Source organism: Lutjanus erythropterus, chromosome 10 (assembly GCF_056507025.1).
Source record: "Lutjanus erythropterus isolate fLutEry1 chromosome 10, fLutEry1.hap2, whole genome shotgun sequence".
Classification (NCBI taxonomy): domain Eukaryota; kingdom Metazoa; phylum Chordata; class Actinopteri; order Lutjaniformes; family Lutjanidae; genus Lutjanus; species Lutjanus erythropterus.
Genome location: NC_139326.1, coordinates 26,692,549 through 26,708,190, shown reverse-complemented (window position 1 = coordinate 26,708,190; position 15,642 = coordinate 26,692,549). Strand labels below are relative to the sequence as shown.

General features: G+C 38.1%; 1 protein-coding gene across 1 annotated transcript; it reads left to right on the top strand.

Moving 5' to 3' along the window:
- The first annotated feature begins 1,939 nt into the window (after positions 1–1,939).
- Positions 1,940–3,852, top strand: foxb2 (forkhead box B2). Its single transcript, XM_084729575.1, has one exon. The coding sequence runs from the start codon at positions 2,352–2,354 to the stop codon at positions 3,318–3,320; it is 969 nt and encodes a 322-aa protein (XP_084585701.1). The 5' UTR covers positions 1,940–2,351; the 3' UTR covers positions 3,321–3,852.
- Positions 3,853–15,642: the final 11,790 nt, after the last annotated feature.

The following is a 15,642-nucleotide window of genomic DNA, read 5'->3' as shown; positions in this document are numbered from 1 at the left end:
AATCACGGAAGGCTTAATTATTGTAATGTATTCGGGGGCCCACCGGGGCACCGGGGAAGACAGGAGCCGTCAAGGACCCAGTCATGACACCTGGCTGGAGAAAAAAAATATATAAATTCATGGGAAGGGGAGCAGCTTTTGTTGTTCTCCGCTGAACAGAATTCAGAGCAGGGGATGAAGTTTGTTTACATCCTTGTAGGATTCACCGGAGAGTGTTTGAACAGACAGACAGCCGCCGGACTCCCCTCTCAGCAATTAATCAACAACAGGGCCTCTCTCTCTCTTTCTCTTTCTGTGTGTGTGTGTGTGTGTGTTTCTGTGTAATTGAGAGCAGAAGAGTAGCGCACTGATGATTGTGCGCAAAAAGAAGACATGATTTATTGTTTGCAAAGTCTGAAAGTGCAGTCGAGCACATTTAACAAAGAGGTTGTGTTCATATATATTCCATTCTTTAATAGGGGAGACCGGGGAGTGTTGTAACACCAGTTTGTTGTGACACTGTCAGTCTGACCAATTAGAAAAGTGCTCCAGTGGTGTCTTCAGTATTGTACACTCCCATGTCCTTTTTAAGATCACAGGAGAAGAAGTCTTTGTCATTATCTTTATCATATTTTGTTTGGCCTACACTGTAAAAAAAACTTTTGTTTTAACTTGTTAAACATAACCTGTAGATTGCTCACTTTTATTCAAAACTCTAATTCATTACTCTTGAATAAAGTTCTTAAATCAGCAAATTATCTCACATTAAGTCTCTCCCCAGCTGGTGTTAAGGCTCACACTAGGTTGTAACAACAGAAATCTTTGTATTTGACATAAACTTACATAATCTGTGATTGTGTAGTACATCCAGTTGAGTTTTATTTGTAGCAGGCAAAACAATGGGTATGGTGTATCGAAGTGTGAAACATCTAACACAAACAACAACTTAGAGTTACTTAGGCTCAAACAAAAACTGTTACTACCATCCCCATTCTCACTGTAAAATCATGCTATTTGTTTTCAGAAGAGGTTTAATGCATGCTGGGAAGTCTGCTGTGCTGATCATGTTTCTTTAGTTAATTTAAAGTTAATTTAATGAGTTGATTGAACTCTGTGCAGTACATTCATTCAATAATAATAATCATTTCCAAATCAAAGACTTAAAATTAGAAGAACTCATGTTTATAAGTTCTGAAATGTTCTGAAATACTAGAAATTTTACATTTTAAAGAAATACTAGACGTTTTAAGTTTAATGAACTTTGAAAAATAAAATGTGTATATTTAAATTAAGTTAATGGGAAAAGATTACTTGATTCCACTAACTTCCTGTATGATTTTTACAGTGTGCTTAGATAGCAGATCAAAACGACATTCTCTGTCCTGTGATCATTTAGTTTCAGCATCACTGAAAAACATTATTTTAAAAATATACTTTCAGAAATGTTTGTGACAGCAGACTTTATGGAGCCCTCCAACAACACAACATGTAGTGTATCCAAATGAATAGACTGGTTTTCTTGACCTAAGAGGTCAAAGGTCAGGGTCAGCTTGAGATCAACGGTCCTGGTGCTGTTTTTAGACATTAGACATTTAAGAATTGTCCCTTTAAACACATTTTAGTGGTTAAAAACAATCACTCCGTTCATTTCTGTCCTTGTGTACTTTACGCAGGACTGTTTGATTGGCAAACAGGAGATTAGAAGCAAACGCGTGTTAAACGCACCACCCACCCCTCATTTTTATTCATTTCTTTACTCCCATCTCTCGGTCTGTCTCGCTCTCTCTCTTTCACGCACACACACACACACACACACACACACACACACACACACACACACACACACAGCCCTCTGCTCTCCCCTGACGTGTCCCCTAAGTGTCTGGATAATAGATAATAGAGCCAGCGACCTGCGGGGGTCTTACAAAAACGGCGCTCTGCGAGTGGGAGCATCGCACAAGAGGAGAGGAGAGGAGCACACACACCACACACAGACACAGACAGACAGCGGAGAAAACTGGCCCCTCACATCCTTCACCTGCCGCGGAGACAAGAGGGAAACAACTGAGAGGACCTCTCAACTTTTACGCACAGAGACTGACTTTTACGCACAGCGCAAAGCGTAATTTGACTGAGAAAAGTCTTCAGAAGAAACTCTCTTGGGATGCAAGAACCTCTCACGGATCTTACCTGACAGCAGCAGGCCTTCAGGCTACAATAACCAGAATTTACCAGCTTCTACTCTGATGGCTCAGAACTTTGGAACCGATCCGTCAGATGGAGACTGAAGTCATCTCCTTAAAACATATAATTTAAAACTCCACAGGCTGTTTTATTTAACATTTCAAACTTCAGTAAAGCCGTAACCAGCCATGCCTCGACCTGGGAAGAACTCTTACAGCGACCAGAAGCCTCCATACTCCTACATATCACTGACAGCGATGGCTATCCAGAACTCCACCGAGAAGATGCTGCCTCTCAGTGACATTTACAAGTTCATCATGGACCGCTTTCCCTATTATCGAGAGAACACCCAGCGGTGGCAGAACTCCCTGCGACACAACCTCTCCTTCAACGATTGCTTCATCAAGATCCCTCGGCGGCCCGACCAGCCGGGGAAAGGCAGCTTCTGGGCTCTGCACCCGGACTGCGGGGACATGTTTGAGAACGGCAGCTTCCTGAGGAGACGGAAGCGCTTCAAGGTGTTGCGCGCCGAGCACATGGCCTGTAAGAGTTCCCCAATGATGCACTACTTTCACCATCACCATCACCACCACCCGGGCAGCAAGCTGGGCACGGCGTCCAGCCACCATGACCCCTCAGCGGGCCCGGCCAGCAGCGTGGGCCGGCTCCCACACTTTCAGGGTTACGGGGGCATCACTTGCGCACAGCCTGGCGGGTTTAAACACCCGTTCGCTATAGAGAACATCATAGGACGGGACTATAAGGGTGTGATGGCCAGCGGGCTCCCTCTCACCTCCGTCATGCACCACCTGGGTTACCCGGTGCCCCCGCAGCTCAGCAGCGTGGTCAACTCCATGTGGCCGCACGTCGGGATGCTGTCCGAGTCCATGGGTGGCGTGCCCGTGCCCGCATCGAGTACCGAGTACGCGCCCTTCAGCATGTCAGCAAAGGGCCTGTACCACAACGCCAACGGGCAGACCCTCCCTGCTGTACCCGTGCCGATCAAACCCACCCCATCCCTGGGACCCGTGCCCGGGTTGACGGGGCTACAGTCCGGCCCGACCCAACTCTGCTCCCCGGCCTCAGTGATGGAGAAAAGTGACCTGCTGGAGGGGAAAGGCAGCAACCCTCTACACCCCGCCCTGCTGCTGTCCTAACCGGGTAAATTTTTGAAAAGTAACGCAAACAAGAAGGACTTTATTATTGCATTAACAATAAGAGAGCAGGCCTGTCAGAAACATCATAGTTTAAGTTAAGTGCACATATAGGAGAGTTGTAAAAAGTAAGGTTAAGATTGTGCTGTGTAATGAATTTTTCATTAGACCCATGTTGATTGAAATCATTAATTTGCACAATTTGTGAGGGCATTTACCACATACTGTAATGTGGCACGGATAAATACAATCAGACATTTAGAGACGCTAAACCCAAAGAAAGCTTTGATTTAGGAGACAAACAATTCTTTCGAAATGCAAACCGACAACTTTGTTTCTATTTTTTGCTCTTATTCTATTTATTTTATTTGAATCTATGGCAGGCCTGTCGGCTAAAGACAAATGGGCCTTTATGTTGTTTAATTAGGCCTGTTGTTGCACTTTTTGTGTGTTACTTATAGCGGTGCATTGAAAACATTATGCTTGTATTATATCACTATTTATCTGAGGATATTTATAAAGAACTTAAAACCAATTCTTCTTTGTTGTTGTAGTCATTTAATCGTTCTAATTTCCACACGTTTTTCGGGGATCATGTTTGTACAACTGGATGAAAAAATAGGAAAATTCCTTTAGACGCCTGCTTTATTTTACATTAAATATCGTGAGAATAAGAAAACTGATGCAAAAAATTATAGCCTACTATTCAATTTGACTTTTACGGTTTAATTATACTGATTTCAGCGTGGGTAATAATTAAATCTCTACACACAATTATTAAATAGTCTAATAAGTGCTCGTATCAGCGTTTACAAGATGATAACAGTGCATTTTACTGTTGCCACCAGTTGCTCTATGAAAAGCACAATTTATACGAAGTTTATTTCTCTTATCAGACACAACAGATTCTCATTTGATTGAGAGAAAAATATATTTTAAACTTTTTAAAATTAAACTATATTTTGGCTGTAACTGTATGACACAGTAATAATAAGAGTGAAACGTGACAATACAGTAATTTTGATATTTTCACTGAGTGAAAAAACATGTCAACATGTCATTTTGAGCTTTTCAGGCTCTGATTGATCACAGGGTATGTCTATATTGATTATTAAACAGTTCAGCAAGAGAATGATGTTTATCTTTTTCATGTTCCTCATTTCAACATGGCATGCTCCTAAAAAATGAAGAGATACAAATAGAAGAAAAAATGATTCATAAAAAACTTTGAAAACCCACCTTTGCTTGAGTCAAACTTCACTCAGAGAGATGTCGATTGATCATCAGTCATTCTATCATCTCCCACAAATAATCGTTATGTGCACTAGGCATTGGTATCATATCAATATCATATTGATATTGGAATATTAAACTATATTTGGATATATTTTGGATATTGTTTTATCGTGATATGACATAAACGTTGTCTTTTCCTGGACTTAAAAGCTGTATCACAGTAAAGTGATGTCATTTTCTGATCTTAACAGACTGTTCTAGCTGTTCTATTATTAGACTTTACCCACTTAATCATATATCCACATTACTGATGGTTATTTATCAAAAATCTCATTGTGTTAACATTTAGAGAAAGCACCAATAGTCATCCTTAAAATATTGTTGCAATATCGATATTGCAGTATTTGGTCAAACATATTATGATATTTTATTTTGTCCATGTCGCCCAGCCCTATAGGGCCCACACTCAATGCAAATATGGGCATCATGGCCAGAATCACATCTGGAATGGGCACATGTGTTGATGCACGTTATGTCCAGGCGGAGATCTTCATACAGTAAGATGGATATGAGCAGACATGACACTCTGGGCTGCTGCAGCTTCACAACTTCAAAAGCAGGCAGGGTGATCAGATCAAGTTTTGCTCTTTTGTTTGCTCTCTTTAAACGTAGCTTTGAAGCTTCTCCTCTCCAGCAGCACAAAGCACCAGGTTCAGCCCACTGAAAATGACTTATATTCAACCTCCCGTGCCCTGTTTAGCATCCCAAAGGCTCCCACAGCCGACACTATTGTCACACCAGCCTCTGAACAAATAATTGAGATGCACCAGCGGAGGAGAGGCGTGGGAGTGAAGAATTAAAACCTATTTGGGTGTCATTGCTAACGAGCAGAATACATATAATAGTGATTGCCCTTACCTTCTTCTTCTTCATCATATCATCCTGTTTTCTATATCTCAATATATTTTCTTTTTTTTGAGACACAGTTTAGCTGCCTTTTTTAGTTTTTCCTCTTTTGCAAATAGATTTCCAAAGGTTATCTCTTTTTACTTTCTCTCGTCTACACGCACATTTTCACACACACTTTCACTGCAGGGTGTCTGTGATTCCTAGTTAAAGGCAACTGCAATTTCAATGGCATGATAAAAGTGTCTATGTGAGAAGTGTGTACCTCTCCCTTTAGGTGTGTGTGTATATGTGTCTGTGTGTGCGTGTCACTTTAATTCCCTGATCAGCAGGCCTCAATGTCTTTAATAGCACTCACTGCATTAGTGTATAATTAAATGTCACTAATTAAGACACAATAAGAGGAGTAATAATGCAGCCATTATTACCCTCCATGATCCTCTGTCCTCACAACACCGGAGTCAGATGCCTCTGGAATCATAATACCACATGAGGTCTCCTAATGTGCACATGTGTTTACGCACAGCCTAATAGGAGATGTATGTGTGCAGTTTATTTTTTCAAGTGGGCTGGTTGTGTCAAAGCATTTAACAGCATATGCTAAATGATTTTCAGCACAAGTCTCCGGAGTAGGTCGGAAAAAAAGAGACATTAGTCTTAGATGCTCTTATTTTTGTGAGCACGTTGGTATGTAGGTGTTAGATTTCACCCTCTATCCGGCTGTGAGTTTCTGTGGTGTTTCAATATAAACATTTTGTTGATCAGAAACATAACTTAATGTGTTTCTACAGTACACATTGAATTAAATGTATTTGTTAGGAGAAACGGCTCCATTTGGAAGTTATTTGCACCATCACCCAGATATTCACATGCTAGACAAATTTGTGAGTTTGTGTTTTAACAAAAATACCCAACGTCTTACTACTGATTGATTAATTACAACAAAAATATTTTTTCTTTACTTAGGAGAATTGCTATACAAGAATCTGGTGGAAAGCACCTTTTCTTCTAACATTTGTACGCACAATTTGAAATACTTCCCTCAGGAAGGCGTTTTAGACCGCCACCAAAAATGTCTAAAAGTAACCATTTGCCCTAAGTGCAGTTAAATTGTTAATTTATTAAATACATAGTCATTTGTACAGGACTACCCCCCTTAACTCAACCAATGCTGAATTTGTGTGTCTGCGAAATCTTAACATTTTGTACTTTTTGTCATATTGAACTACATTTAAATTATCTATGTTTGTACCAATTTACTGCTTTTTGATTGCTGTTTCATTAGTAATCCATGTTGACTATGGTGAAGTGAAAGACAATTTTCTACATGTGGACAATAAAGGTCTAACCTAACCTAACCTAACCTACCCTAAAAAACACAAACCACAAACTTCTCTCCAGACAAAGGCAACATCAGTAATGTGGATGGGCTGTGGCAGCCTTCAATTCTTCACAGATAAGAATTTGAATCAGGAGGAGGTTGTTTCAGTGTCATATCTCGCTCCAAAATAAAACCACAGAAAACAGCAAATCTTCTGTGTTAGATAACGAAATTGCAATGTTTTCTCTCTGTTATCCACAACCTCAGACGTGTCTTAAAATAATGATATGGTTTAATTTAAAATAATGTGGACTCATTAGAAAATATAGAAATATAGGCAACTCTTCTTCAAATATGTAAAACCTGTAAATACAATAGATGAAGCCAGGAGACTTTTTGAGACTTTTAATATTAACACAACAGCTTATACTGTATTTCAGCGTGCTCTTATAAGAACGCACAATACAGATATTTTCAGAGGAAACAATAACCGATATGACTAATTCTGATAAGATAACCAATAATCTTACATTTTTGAATTTCATCAAGTTCAAAGAGCTTTTAGTTTATTGTATCATAATCTGTAATTTTATGATTGAAATATTAAATAATGATATAAATATCCCTTTATCGCCCGTATATTAATTGTGCATCTGTATGTTCTAAGGCACCGCAAGGCTCCCAAAGCCAATTCAGAATTTGTTTATGTTTGGTTACTCAAGATTTTCCGATCATACCATACATAAAAATAATAAATGATTCTGATAAATGCTCAGAATTAAAATATTGATGACGCAGGACAAGGACAGTGTTCAGTAAAATTAGTTTTGGGTCTGTTTGTTAGTGGTTTTTCTGACAAGCTGACTTCTTCTCATGAATCTATTACAACAGTCCGAGGTTTGGGAGAGCTGACAGTGATATGATGATATTTCATTTCAACGACACAAATTTAATACCACACCACATGAAAAACTGTTGATGATGAGTGTGTACGGGACATTAGTACAAGAGAACTTTGTATTCATGGAAAAACAGTTCATCATGTGAAATGTGAGTTTAAAATGAATAATAGGAGTCTTATGAATGAATAAAACATTTAGGTCAGAGGTGTTTCACTGTCAGCCCTCAGAAACGAAATGTTACACTCCTGAATAGATAATGATACATTAGTGGTAATTACCCACACTTCATAGGGGCCAGGGTGACAATTTCTACATGCGTTTTTCTTAATGACCAGCAAGAGCAGGCCATCATAATGAGCAGCTTACAGTAATTCATTGATCTGATCTCAAGCACGCTGGCATACATACACATTCACACACACACACACACACACACACACACACACACACACACACACACACACACACACACACACACACACACACACACACACACACACGAACATGAACAACCTTAAATATTATTCTTTGTTCCAGATCGCAGTCTTTTATTCAATGCCGGCAACATCAGATAACAGAAATTTGTTCTAATTTCTTTAAATCTATAATTACCATAAAAGGATTCCTTGTTCAGTCACAGCTTGAGTTATAATTAAAAATATCAGTGGAACAATTTCAACAATAAATGGAGGCTTAGATCTACATTACAGGGACTATTAACTTTATTAAACAGTTTTACCAGAGAACAGAAATCTGCCCATCGTATGGTCTTCATAAAACCCTCATTATTAAAAGTTAAAATGCATCAAATTGTTTCATAATTTGTAGAATCAGAATATATTAGAAAAACTTCCACTGCTGGATACGGGATCAGGCTTCCTCAGTTGTTTCTAACAGAAACAACGAGAAATTAAAATGAAAAAAGAACTTTGTTTGTGTGGCCTGTCTTCAGTCTCAGTGTTTGAGAGGAGGTCATGTGACTCAGGACCTACCTATTGGACCCCCGTGGATCCATACTCTTCGCCTATGTTTTACAATCTATATATCCGTATTCTTGTCATCAGTTTGTATATATTGTGACTTTTTTCTTATCTATTCTGTATGCATGACATCTATTGTAAGTCTGCCGGTGAGAGATAGCCCTTCTGTTGTTCTTCCTGTTTCTTCCTTTTTTCTGCCTCTTAAAGTGTTTTCTCAGAACTGAGGGTCTACAGAAGGTGTCGTATGTTGTTAAATCCCTTGAGGCAAATTATGATTTGTGATTCTGAGCTATATAAATAAAATGGAACTGACTCGACGCATGAGGCAAGAAGAGAAAGAAAGAAAGAAAGAAAGAAAGAAAGAAAGAAAGGACACTGTGACAGCTATACAAGGTCATTAGGGTGTCATAGCCTCCTATAAAATTAATGAAAGTGTAATATTCTTAAGAGGTTTCTTCTAGCTCCAAATTTGTCACAGATTACGGGATGACTGCCGACCTCCAAATGCAATCTGATGACAGACACACCTGTAGACTGAGATTTAAGAGGCTGAACAACCCAGTTATACATAAATAAGTCATAACACAATAGTGTTGAACTGAAAGGAATTGAAAGAGACAGTGACAACAAGTACAACATGACATGATATTGAAATTCCTCTCACAGTTTTATGGAACGGCTGTCTAATTATGTTTTGATTTTGAAATTGCGACAACAAAAGCGCAGAACACGTTCTATTTATTTTCTTTTTTAATGCAGCAACTCAAATTGCATTAACACATTGTAGAGATTTTATGTAAAATATCAACAAGATGATCAGTGTTGTTTAAACACTACATTTATAATGAAGAGTGATCTATATGCACTGAAGAACTCTCATTTTAGGATATGACTTAAATTAAGTTGTGTTTTTGTTTTGTTTTGTTTTGTTTTGTTTTAATCAAATAATCCATATGTATGAAGCCAAAAAAAATCCCCCGATATTTCTCCTTCTTAGCACTGCAAACATTGCAGCAATTGTTTACAGAGGCTAAACTGTGCCAGTGCAATAATTATAGACTTTTCTACTGATTATATGTAATTGATTAGTTAATATGTAGAAATTCATAAAAATATAGTTAAGAGATGATGATAATTAGGAGATTAATCAAATTTACATTAAACTGATGCATTGAAGAAAAGGATTGGCAAAAGAGTTACATAAGGACAATTAAAGTGCTTATTATTAATAATAAAGAATAATTAATAATTCATTGTCTTTAAATTATAAATAAGTTACTAAAATTTAAAAAGTCTAAAAATATTTTTTTTTTGGACACACAAATATCAAATTCCTTGTCTCCTCTCTAATCTCAGTTAACTTCCATGTGTATTTACTGAAATCCATTCTTTAGGGCAATATGTAGGTCCAGTACTGCTATAATCAGTCAGGGGTCACAAATAAACCTAATTTCAAAGTGGGTGATTTTGCAGGTTTGTCTAAAAGAATGTATACATTTTCTTATATCCTGTATTTAATCCAAAATCCAAACCCCTGCTACTCTGTTAACAACAATTCAACCAATTAACTTAAAAGTTTATCATAAACAGGTTGCACACAAAACATTTGTGCACAGTAAATAACTTTTAAGTTTCCAACTTAATAATATAAGTTTACTGGACTTAGGCTGAATAATCACTTTAAAGTCTTATTTGAGTTTTGCAAAACCAATTGATTTAACTGAACTAGAAAAAAAAGTTGAATGAGCTGAAAATCGAGTCGAACCAACAAATTAACAAAACAAAAAGAAAAGAAACAAACAAATTAATTTGAAGAGCTACTTTGTCCCAGCACTGGCACAAAGACAATATGTAAAGCTGCTCCCAATGGATTTATTATGTTTTCATCAAACTATAAAGAAGGTGAGTCTCATGAGAGTTTTAACTCTCACACGATGGAAATCTGCTAATATGCTATGCCTGCATTTTTAAAATAAATGTTGCTCCAATTCATTTTTTTTTAATTGTGTGTACAAATAAATAATTAGTTGGCAAACATCACAGGAAATTGCTGTAGTTTTATCTTCAAAGGATAGTTCACCCAAAAAAGAAAATTCAGTCATTATGTACTCACCCTCATGCCGAGGTTGGGTTTATTTTGTTAGTCTGCAAAACATTGCTGGAGTTTCACCGGAAAACAACGTTGGAAAATCTCACAAACATTGTAAATGGACGGTGACCATTTTTCAAACATGAAAAACAACTGGGAAAAAACCCCCCATAAACTATGTATACAGCTTGTCTGGCATAATCCAAGTCTCCTACAGTCCCGACATGCTGTTTGCACACCATCACAACACACACCCCCAGTTCAGACAGTGTGCCTGTGCACAGGAACGTGGCTCCAAGCTCAGAATCTACAATGAAGATTCAGGCTAAAAACATGGTGTAAATAATGACTTATTTAATCTTCAGCAGTGTTTTTTGGACTAAAAACCTAATGTGACCTTCAATCAGCATGAGGGTGAGTAGATAATGACTCAGTTTTGGGTGAACTGTTCCTTTAAAAAAAGTAAAACATTTTTTGTGTTCGGCATAACACTGCAACTTCTTCTTAATCATCAACATCTTTTTGTTATGTTAAGTGAACACAAATTATGCCTTGTACTGATAAAGAAACTGACTACTACTTGAGCACATATTTTTACAAAAACACAAGTATGCATGGACATCCAATCCAAACTTGGAGCAGGTGCTGAGCCAAAGGTAAGTAAATAGTAAAACAAGGAGAGAAAAATGGTCCTGCAAACTGCAGGGCTCCAATTTTCATTTGCACCAAAGTAATGACGCTTTGAGCAACACTGCTCTTCATCACACACTGTCCATATTTTTTACAATCATTTTTTAGTTTAATTACAATAATATCTGTGTATAATTAACTGGTCTTAAATTAATTAGGCTATATCACCTTTATAAATTTGAGTAAAACAAAACAAAACAAAACAAACAAAACTTGTTGACTCAACGTAAAAAGCGTCTTGAACAAGTGTTTGTGTCAAGTGAACATACAGTTTCCAGCTGCATGTTTGTGTGGACTACACACTCCGTACTTAACTCTTTTGCTAATCATTCTCCAAAGTTACAAACATTCACCTGTAAGCTGCCCTGTACAACCACAGTCTGATCTTCTCACCACGGAGCAGCTGGGGGTTAACAGCCTTGCTTAAGGGCACCCCACACAACCCAACTATATTTACCCTGACAGTTTTGGGATTGGACTGAAAACCTTCCAGTCATAAGCCTGCTCCTCATATGAATGACCGTATTATACCCTATCACTTCCACTTACTGCAAGGCCTGTAGTCTGGTATGTGTAATGATAACTTACTGTAACAGTATATGTAATTCAGTGCTAGCAGGCAGCCGGCATCTGCTCTTAACTCGGTAATGGTCGCCTTGCCATATTCACGGCCACGGTCCTTAACAGTGGGACGAGGGGACAGTCATCTGGCATGTGTCGACGGGAGTCAGCATCAGCCAATGAAAAGGCCATCTGAGGGAAATTAGCATATTGGCATCAGGCCTGGAGACAGAAAGAAGCTGTCGGGGGAGAGAGTCCTAACGACAGGTCACTCTGGACCACTGCACATTACTATAACTCTTCTTCTCTGTCTTTCCTCCATAATGTAACCTATTCTCTTTCTCTGATTTGATCCTTGTCCCCTCTTTTCCCTCTCTTCATCTCATCCTCTGCTGTGTCTTAAATGCTGCTCACCTGATCCTCCCAGCCATAGAGGATGTTAATGTCATTCTCAATCTTTTCCACCACTTACTCCTGTTTCATTCTACTCTTCTCCACCTATTCTCCCAAACTGTTTCCCATCTCCCCTTCCCTTCCTTTACCCAGTCCCCCTCCCTCTCTCCCTCCCCCTGACTCTCTTTGTCCTTAATAATGATTCACTATCTGGGGTCAAATTTTATCTGCCCCCTCTGGCTGAAGTGCATTGTCTCTGCGTCGTCCTCGAAGTAAGGTCTTCTGATACAGCTCCTATCATCCTCAATCTGCCATCTATCTTTATTGGCCCAAATTATTACACCTTATTAGCCATTATTACATTTTATTATCAATTCAAAACAGGTCAACGGTTCATACATTCTGGCCTCCTTCCCACTGTTTCTCCTCTCCGACTTCTCCACTTTCTCACTTTCTCTTAGGAGTTCAGACCAAGAAGTTCTCTGGCCACAAAACTTCAGCAATTTTTTATAAGAGGTTAAGTGCTGTGTAGGAGAATAAGTGCCCATATAGGCTCATTTGACTCCTCAGTATCAGAGATTAAAGTGAAATGGAAATTAACAAAGTGTATCATCAGCTCTTCCCCCAGTTTGTACTTGGACTTTTACATCTCATCACACAATGTCAAAACATAATAACTGCCAGTGTTACAGAGGAAACCTCATAGCAAAGGTTTGATTTACTAAAACTGCCTTGGATGTGGTCCGGACCTGTTTGGTTACAGAATGAAAATGTGTGCGTAATGTAATGACACTTTTTCTCTTATAGCTCCTATTAAACTGCTCAGATCAGGAAAATAAACCACACATGAATAGAAAATAAATCAATAAACCTATGTGTAATCTAGTGATTTAAAACTTACTTTTTATTGTACCTAATTCATTTCCATTTCATCTGATACTTTCATCACCTCTATATTGTACAGTGTCAATCCTGTCTCCTAGACATTACCTTTTGTATGACTAAATATTTGAAGGGGAGTGCATGAGACTGACTGGATGAATCTTAGCTAAGCTAGGGTTAAGGTTCCCAAACAATGTCATCTTTGCATGACTAAATTAATTGAATGACAATTCAATCATAAACATTTAAGAGTCATTTATGTTCATGTAAGGTGTCATGTCATAGTTTTGACAGTGTTATTTCAGTCTGCTCCAATAATAGTTGAGCAAGCTTGGTAACCAACAGAACCTAAGACTTCTTAAGTTAACTAATGTTGGCAAAATGTTAGCTAACTTGGTAGCTAATGATTGATGTACATTAGCAAGCAAAATTGTTACCTAGCATCTTACTGACATTAGCTGACTTTAGATGTGACTATACTTGTCGCTTTTATGGGCCCCCAGCAATATCTTTTAACCATCCTCAAATCTTGTCTTTCTTTTCCACGTAGACAAATCTAGCATAAAGCATATCTAAGACCAGGAAACAGGATGAAAGAAAGTTGAGGTTCTGCTGGGTGCCAAGGTTGCTCAACTGTTAATGGAGCACACAGCAAAAAAAGGAGTGGGACTGAGGAAGGGTAATTTTTGTTAAAAAAGGGACGTTTTTTAATTTGAATTCTTTTAGTTTTGTTATATGCGCTTACTATTGTTTGTTTAGCAACTAACTCACAAAGGTTTATTGCACGGGGCGCCCCTATAGCTCAGTTGGTAGGGCGTGTGCCCCATGTACTGAGGCTGTTAGTCCTCTGCAGCAGCTGCTGGTTCAACTCCTGCCTGCGGCCCATTTGCTGCATGTTATCCCCTCTCTCTCTCTGCCCCCTTTCCTGTCATGTCTTCAGCTGTCACTATGATTAAAGGCAAAAAATAATCTTTAAAAAAAGAATTTATTCCACATATCTTTCTCTGTGCAGGCACAAGGAGCATTCCCATGATGCTACATGATAATTATTTTATTTTGCCGTTATTACTGTAGGTGGATATGGTTTCACAATGTGGGTTTAAGGGTTTGCCCATCAACCTGAAACTGATTTATCTTTTGAAACTGGAGCTGGAGATGCTTTAAAAAAAAAAACTAACTGCACAGAATCGACAAAGACTTGTTTGACTGATCTTTGATCATCTGGCACCAGAGATCCTTCCTCCTGTCCCCTTCACGACACTGAACTGAATCGCCACAGACAGTGACAGGTGATTGCTCTTACTGAGCAAGTCTGTAATGGTCATCTTCCATGAAAACAGAGTTGAAGTTTCCATTGTAGTTTCTTTGTGGTGAAGGAAGGTTAAAAGGTCACTTTTAGCTCTGGGCAGTTTGTTAGAGGGATAAAGTTACAGCCTTCTGTGGGAAGACAGATGCAATACATCAGTTATAATGTACCATAAATGCAGAAATGAAACGTGTTTTGTTTTGTTTTTTAAACAAAGTTGCTGTTTTCGTTTGGGTCCTTATTGGTTCAAATATTTTTGTCTTTTGATAGGAGCCCCTATTTCATTCCTGTAGTACCCAGTATTGGCGAGAAACAGACTTGGCCTCCTCATAGTTGCTCCAAATAAAGAGATTAAGCCTTATAAACTGCTATAGAATTAGACTGGGTTATGCAGCAGTCATTATTAAAATATGTTGAAACTTGAACACCTTAAATGGCTGGGGACTTTTAAACCAAATACTGTACTCTGAAACATATTAAAACTGTTTCTTTCCTGTGACATATAGCTGTATTTATTGTATCTTATCTATACACCCAATGTTTTGTCTGATCCAAAAACTTTCTTGGGACCATTGAGTTTCTAATGTCTAGTTTAGGTAAGTTTTTATCTTTTTTGGTTAGGGACTTGGGTTAGTCCTAAGTGTAGTTTGTAAATGATACAGTTTTGTTCAGGCACTTTTTAAAAAGCATATGAGTAAAATTTAATATTATTTGCTTTATGTTTGAACACCAGTATTTCAAGATCCAGAGAGCTTATCCGTTGTGTCCCATTTCACATGTTCTTAATATATTCTATATGATTGTATTTTAAATTGTTTTGTGAATAAACTGAAGCTGAACTTAACTTGAATAATGTTTTCAGCATCAGTGTACATGCAAGGTTTTTAAACTTATTTTGAGTAAGGCATTAACAAGTAGGAAATGGTTTGAGTTATGGTGAAATTGTTTGTTTGAAATTCACTGTAGCTCCATACGGCTCCATAAAGAAGTGTGAGGAAAAACCATGAGAAAAATAGTGTGATTATTTAGCCAATCATTTTTTCCATAATTACTGTGTGT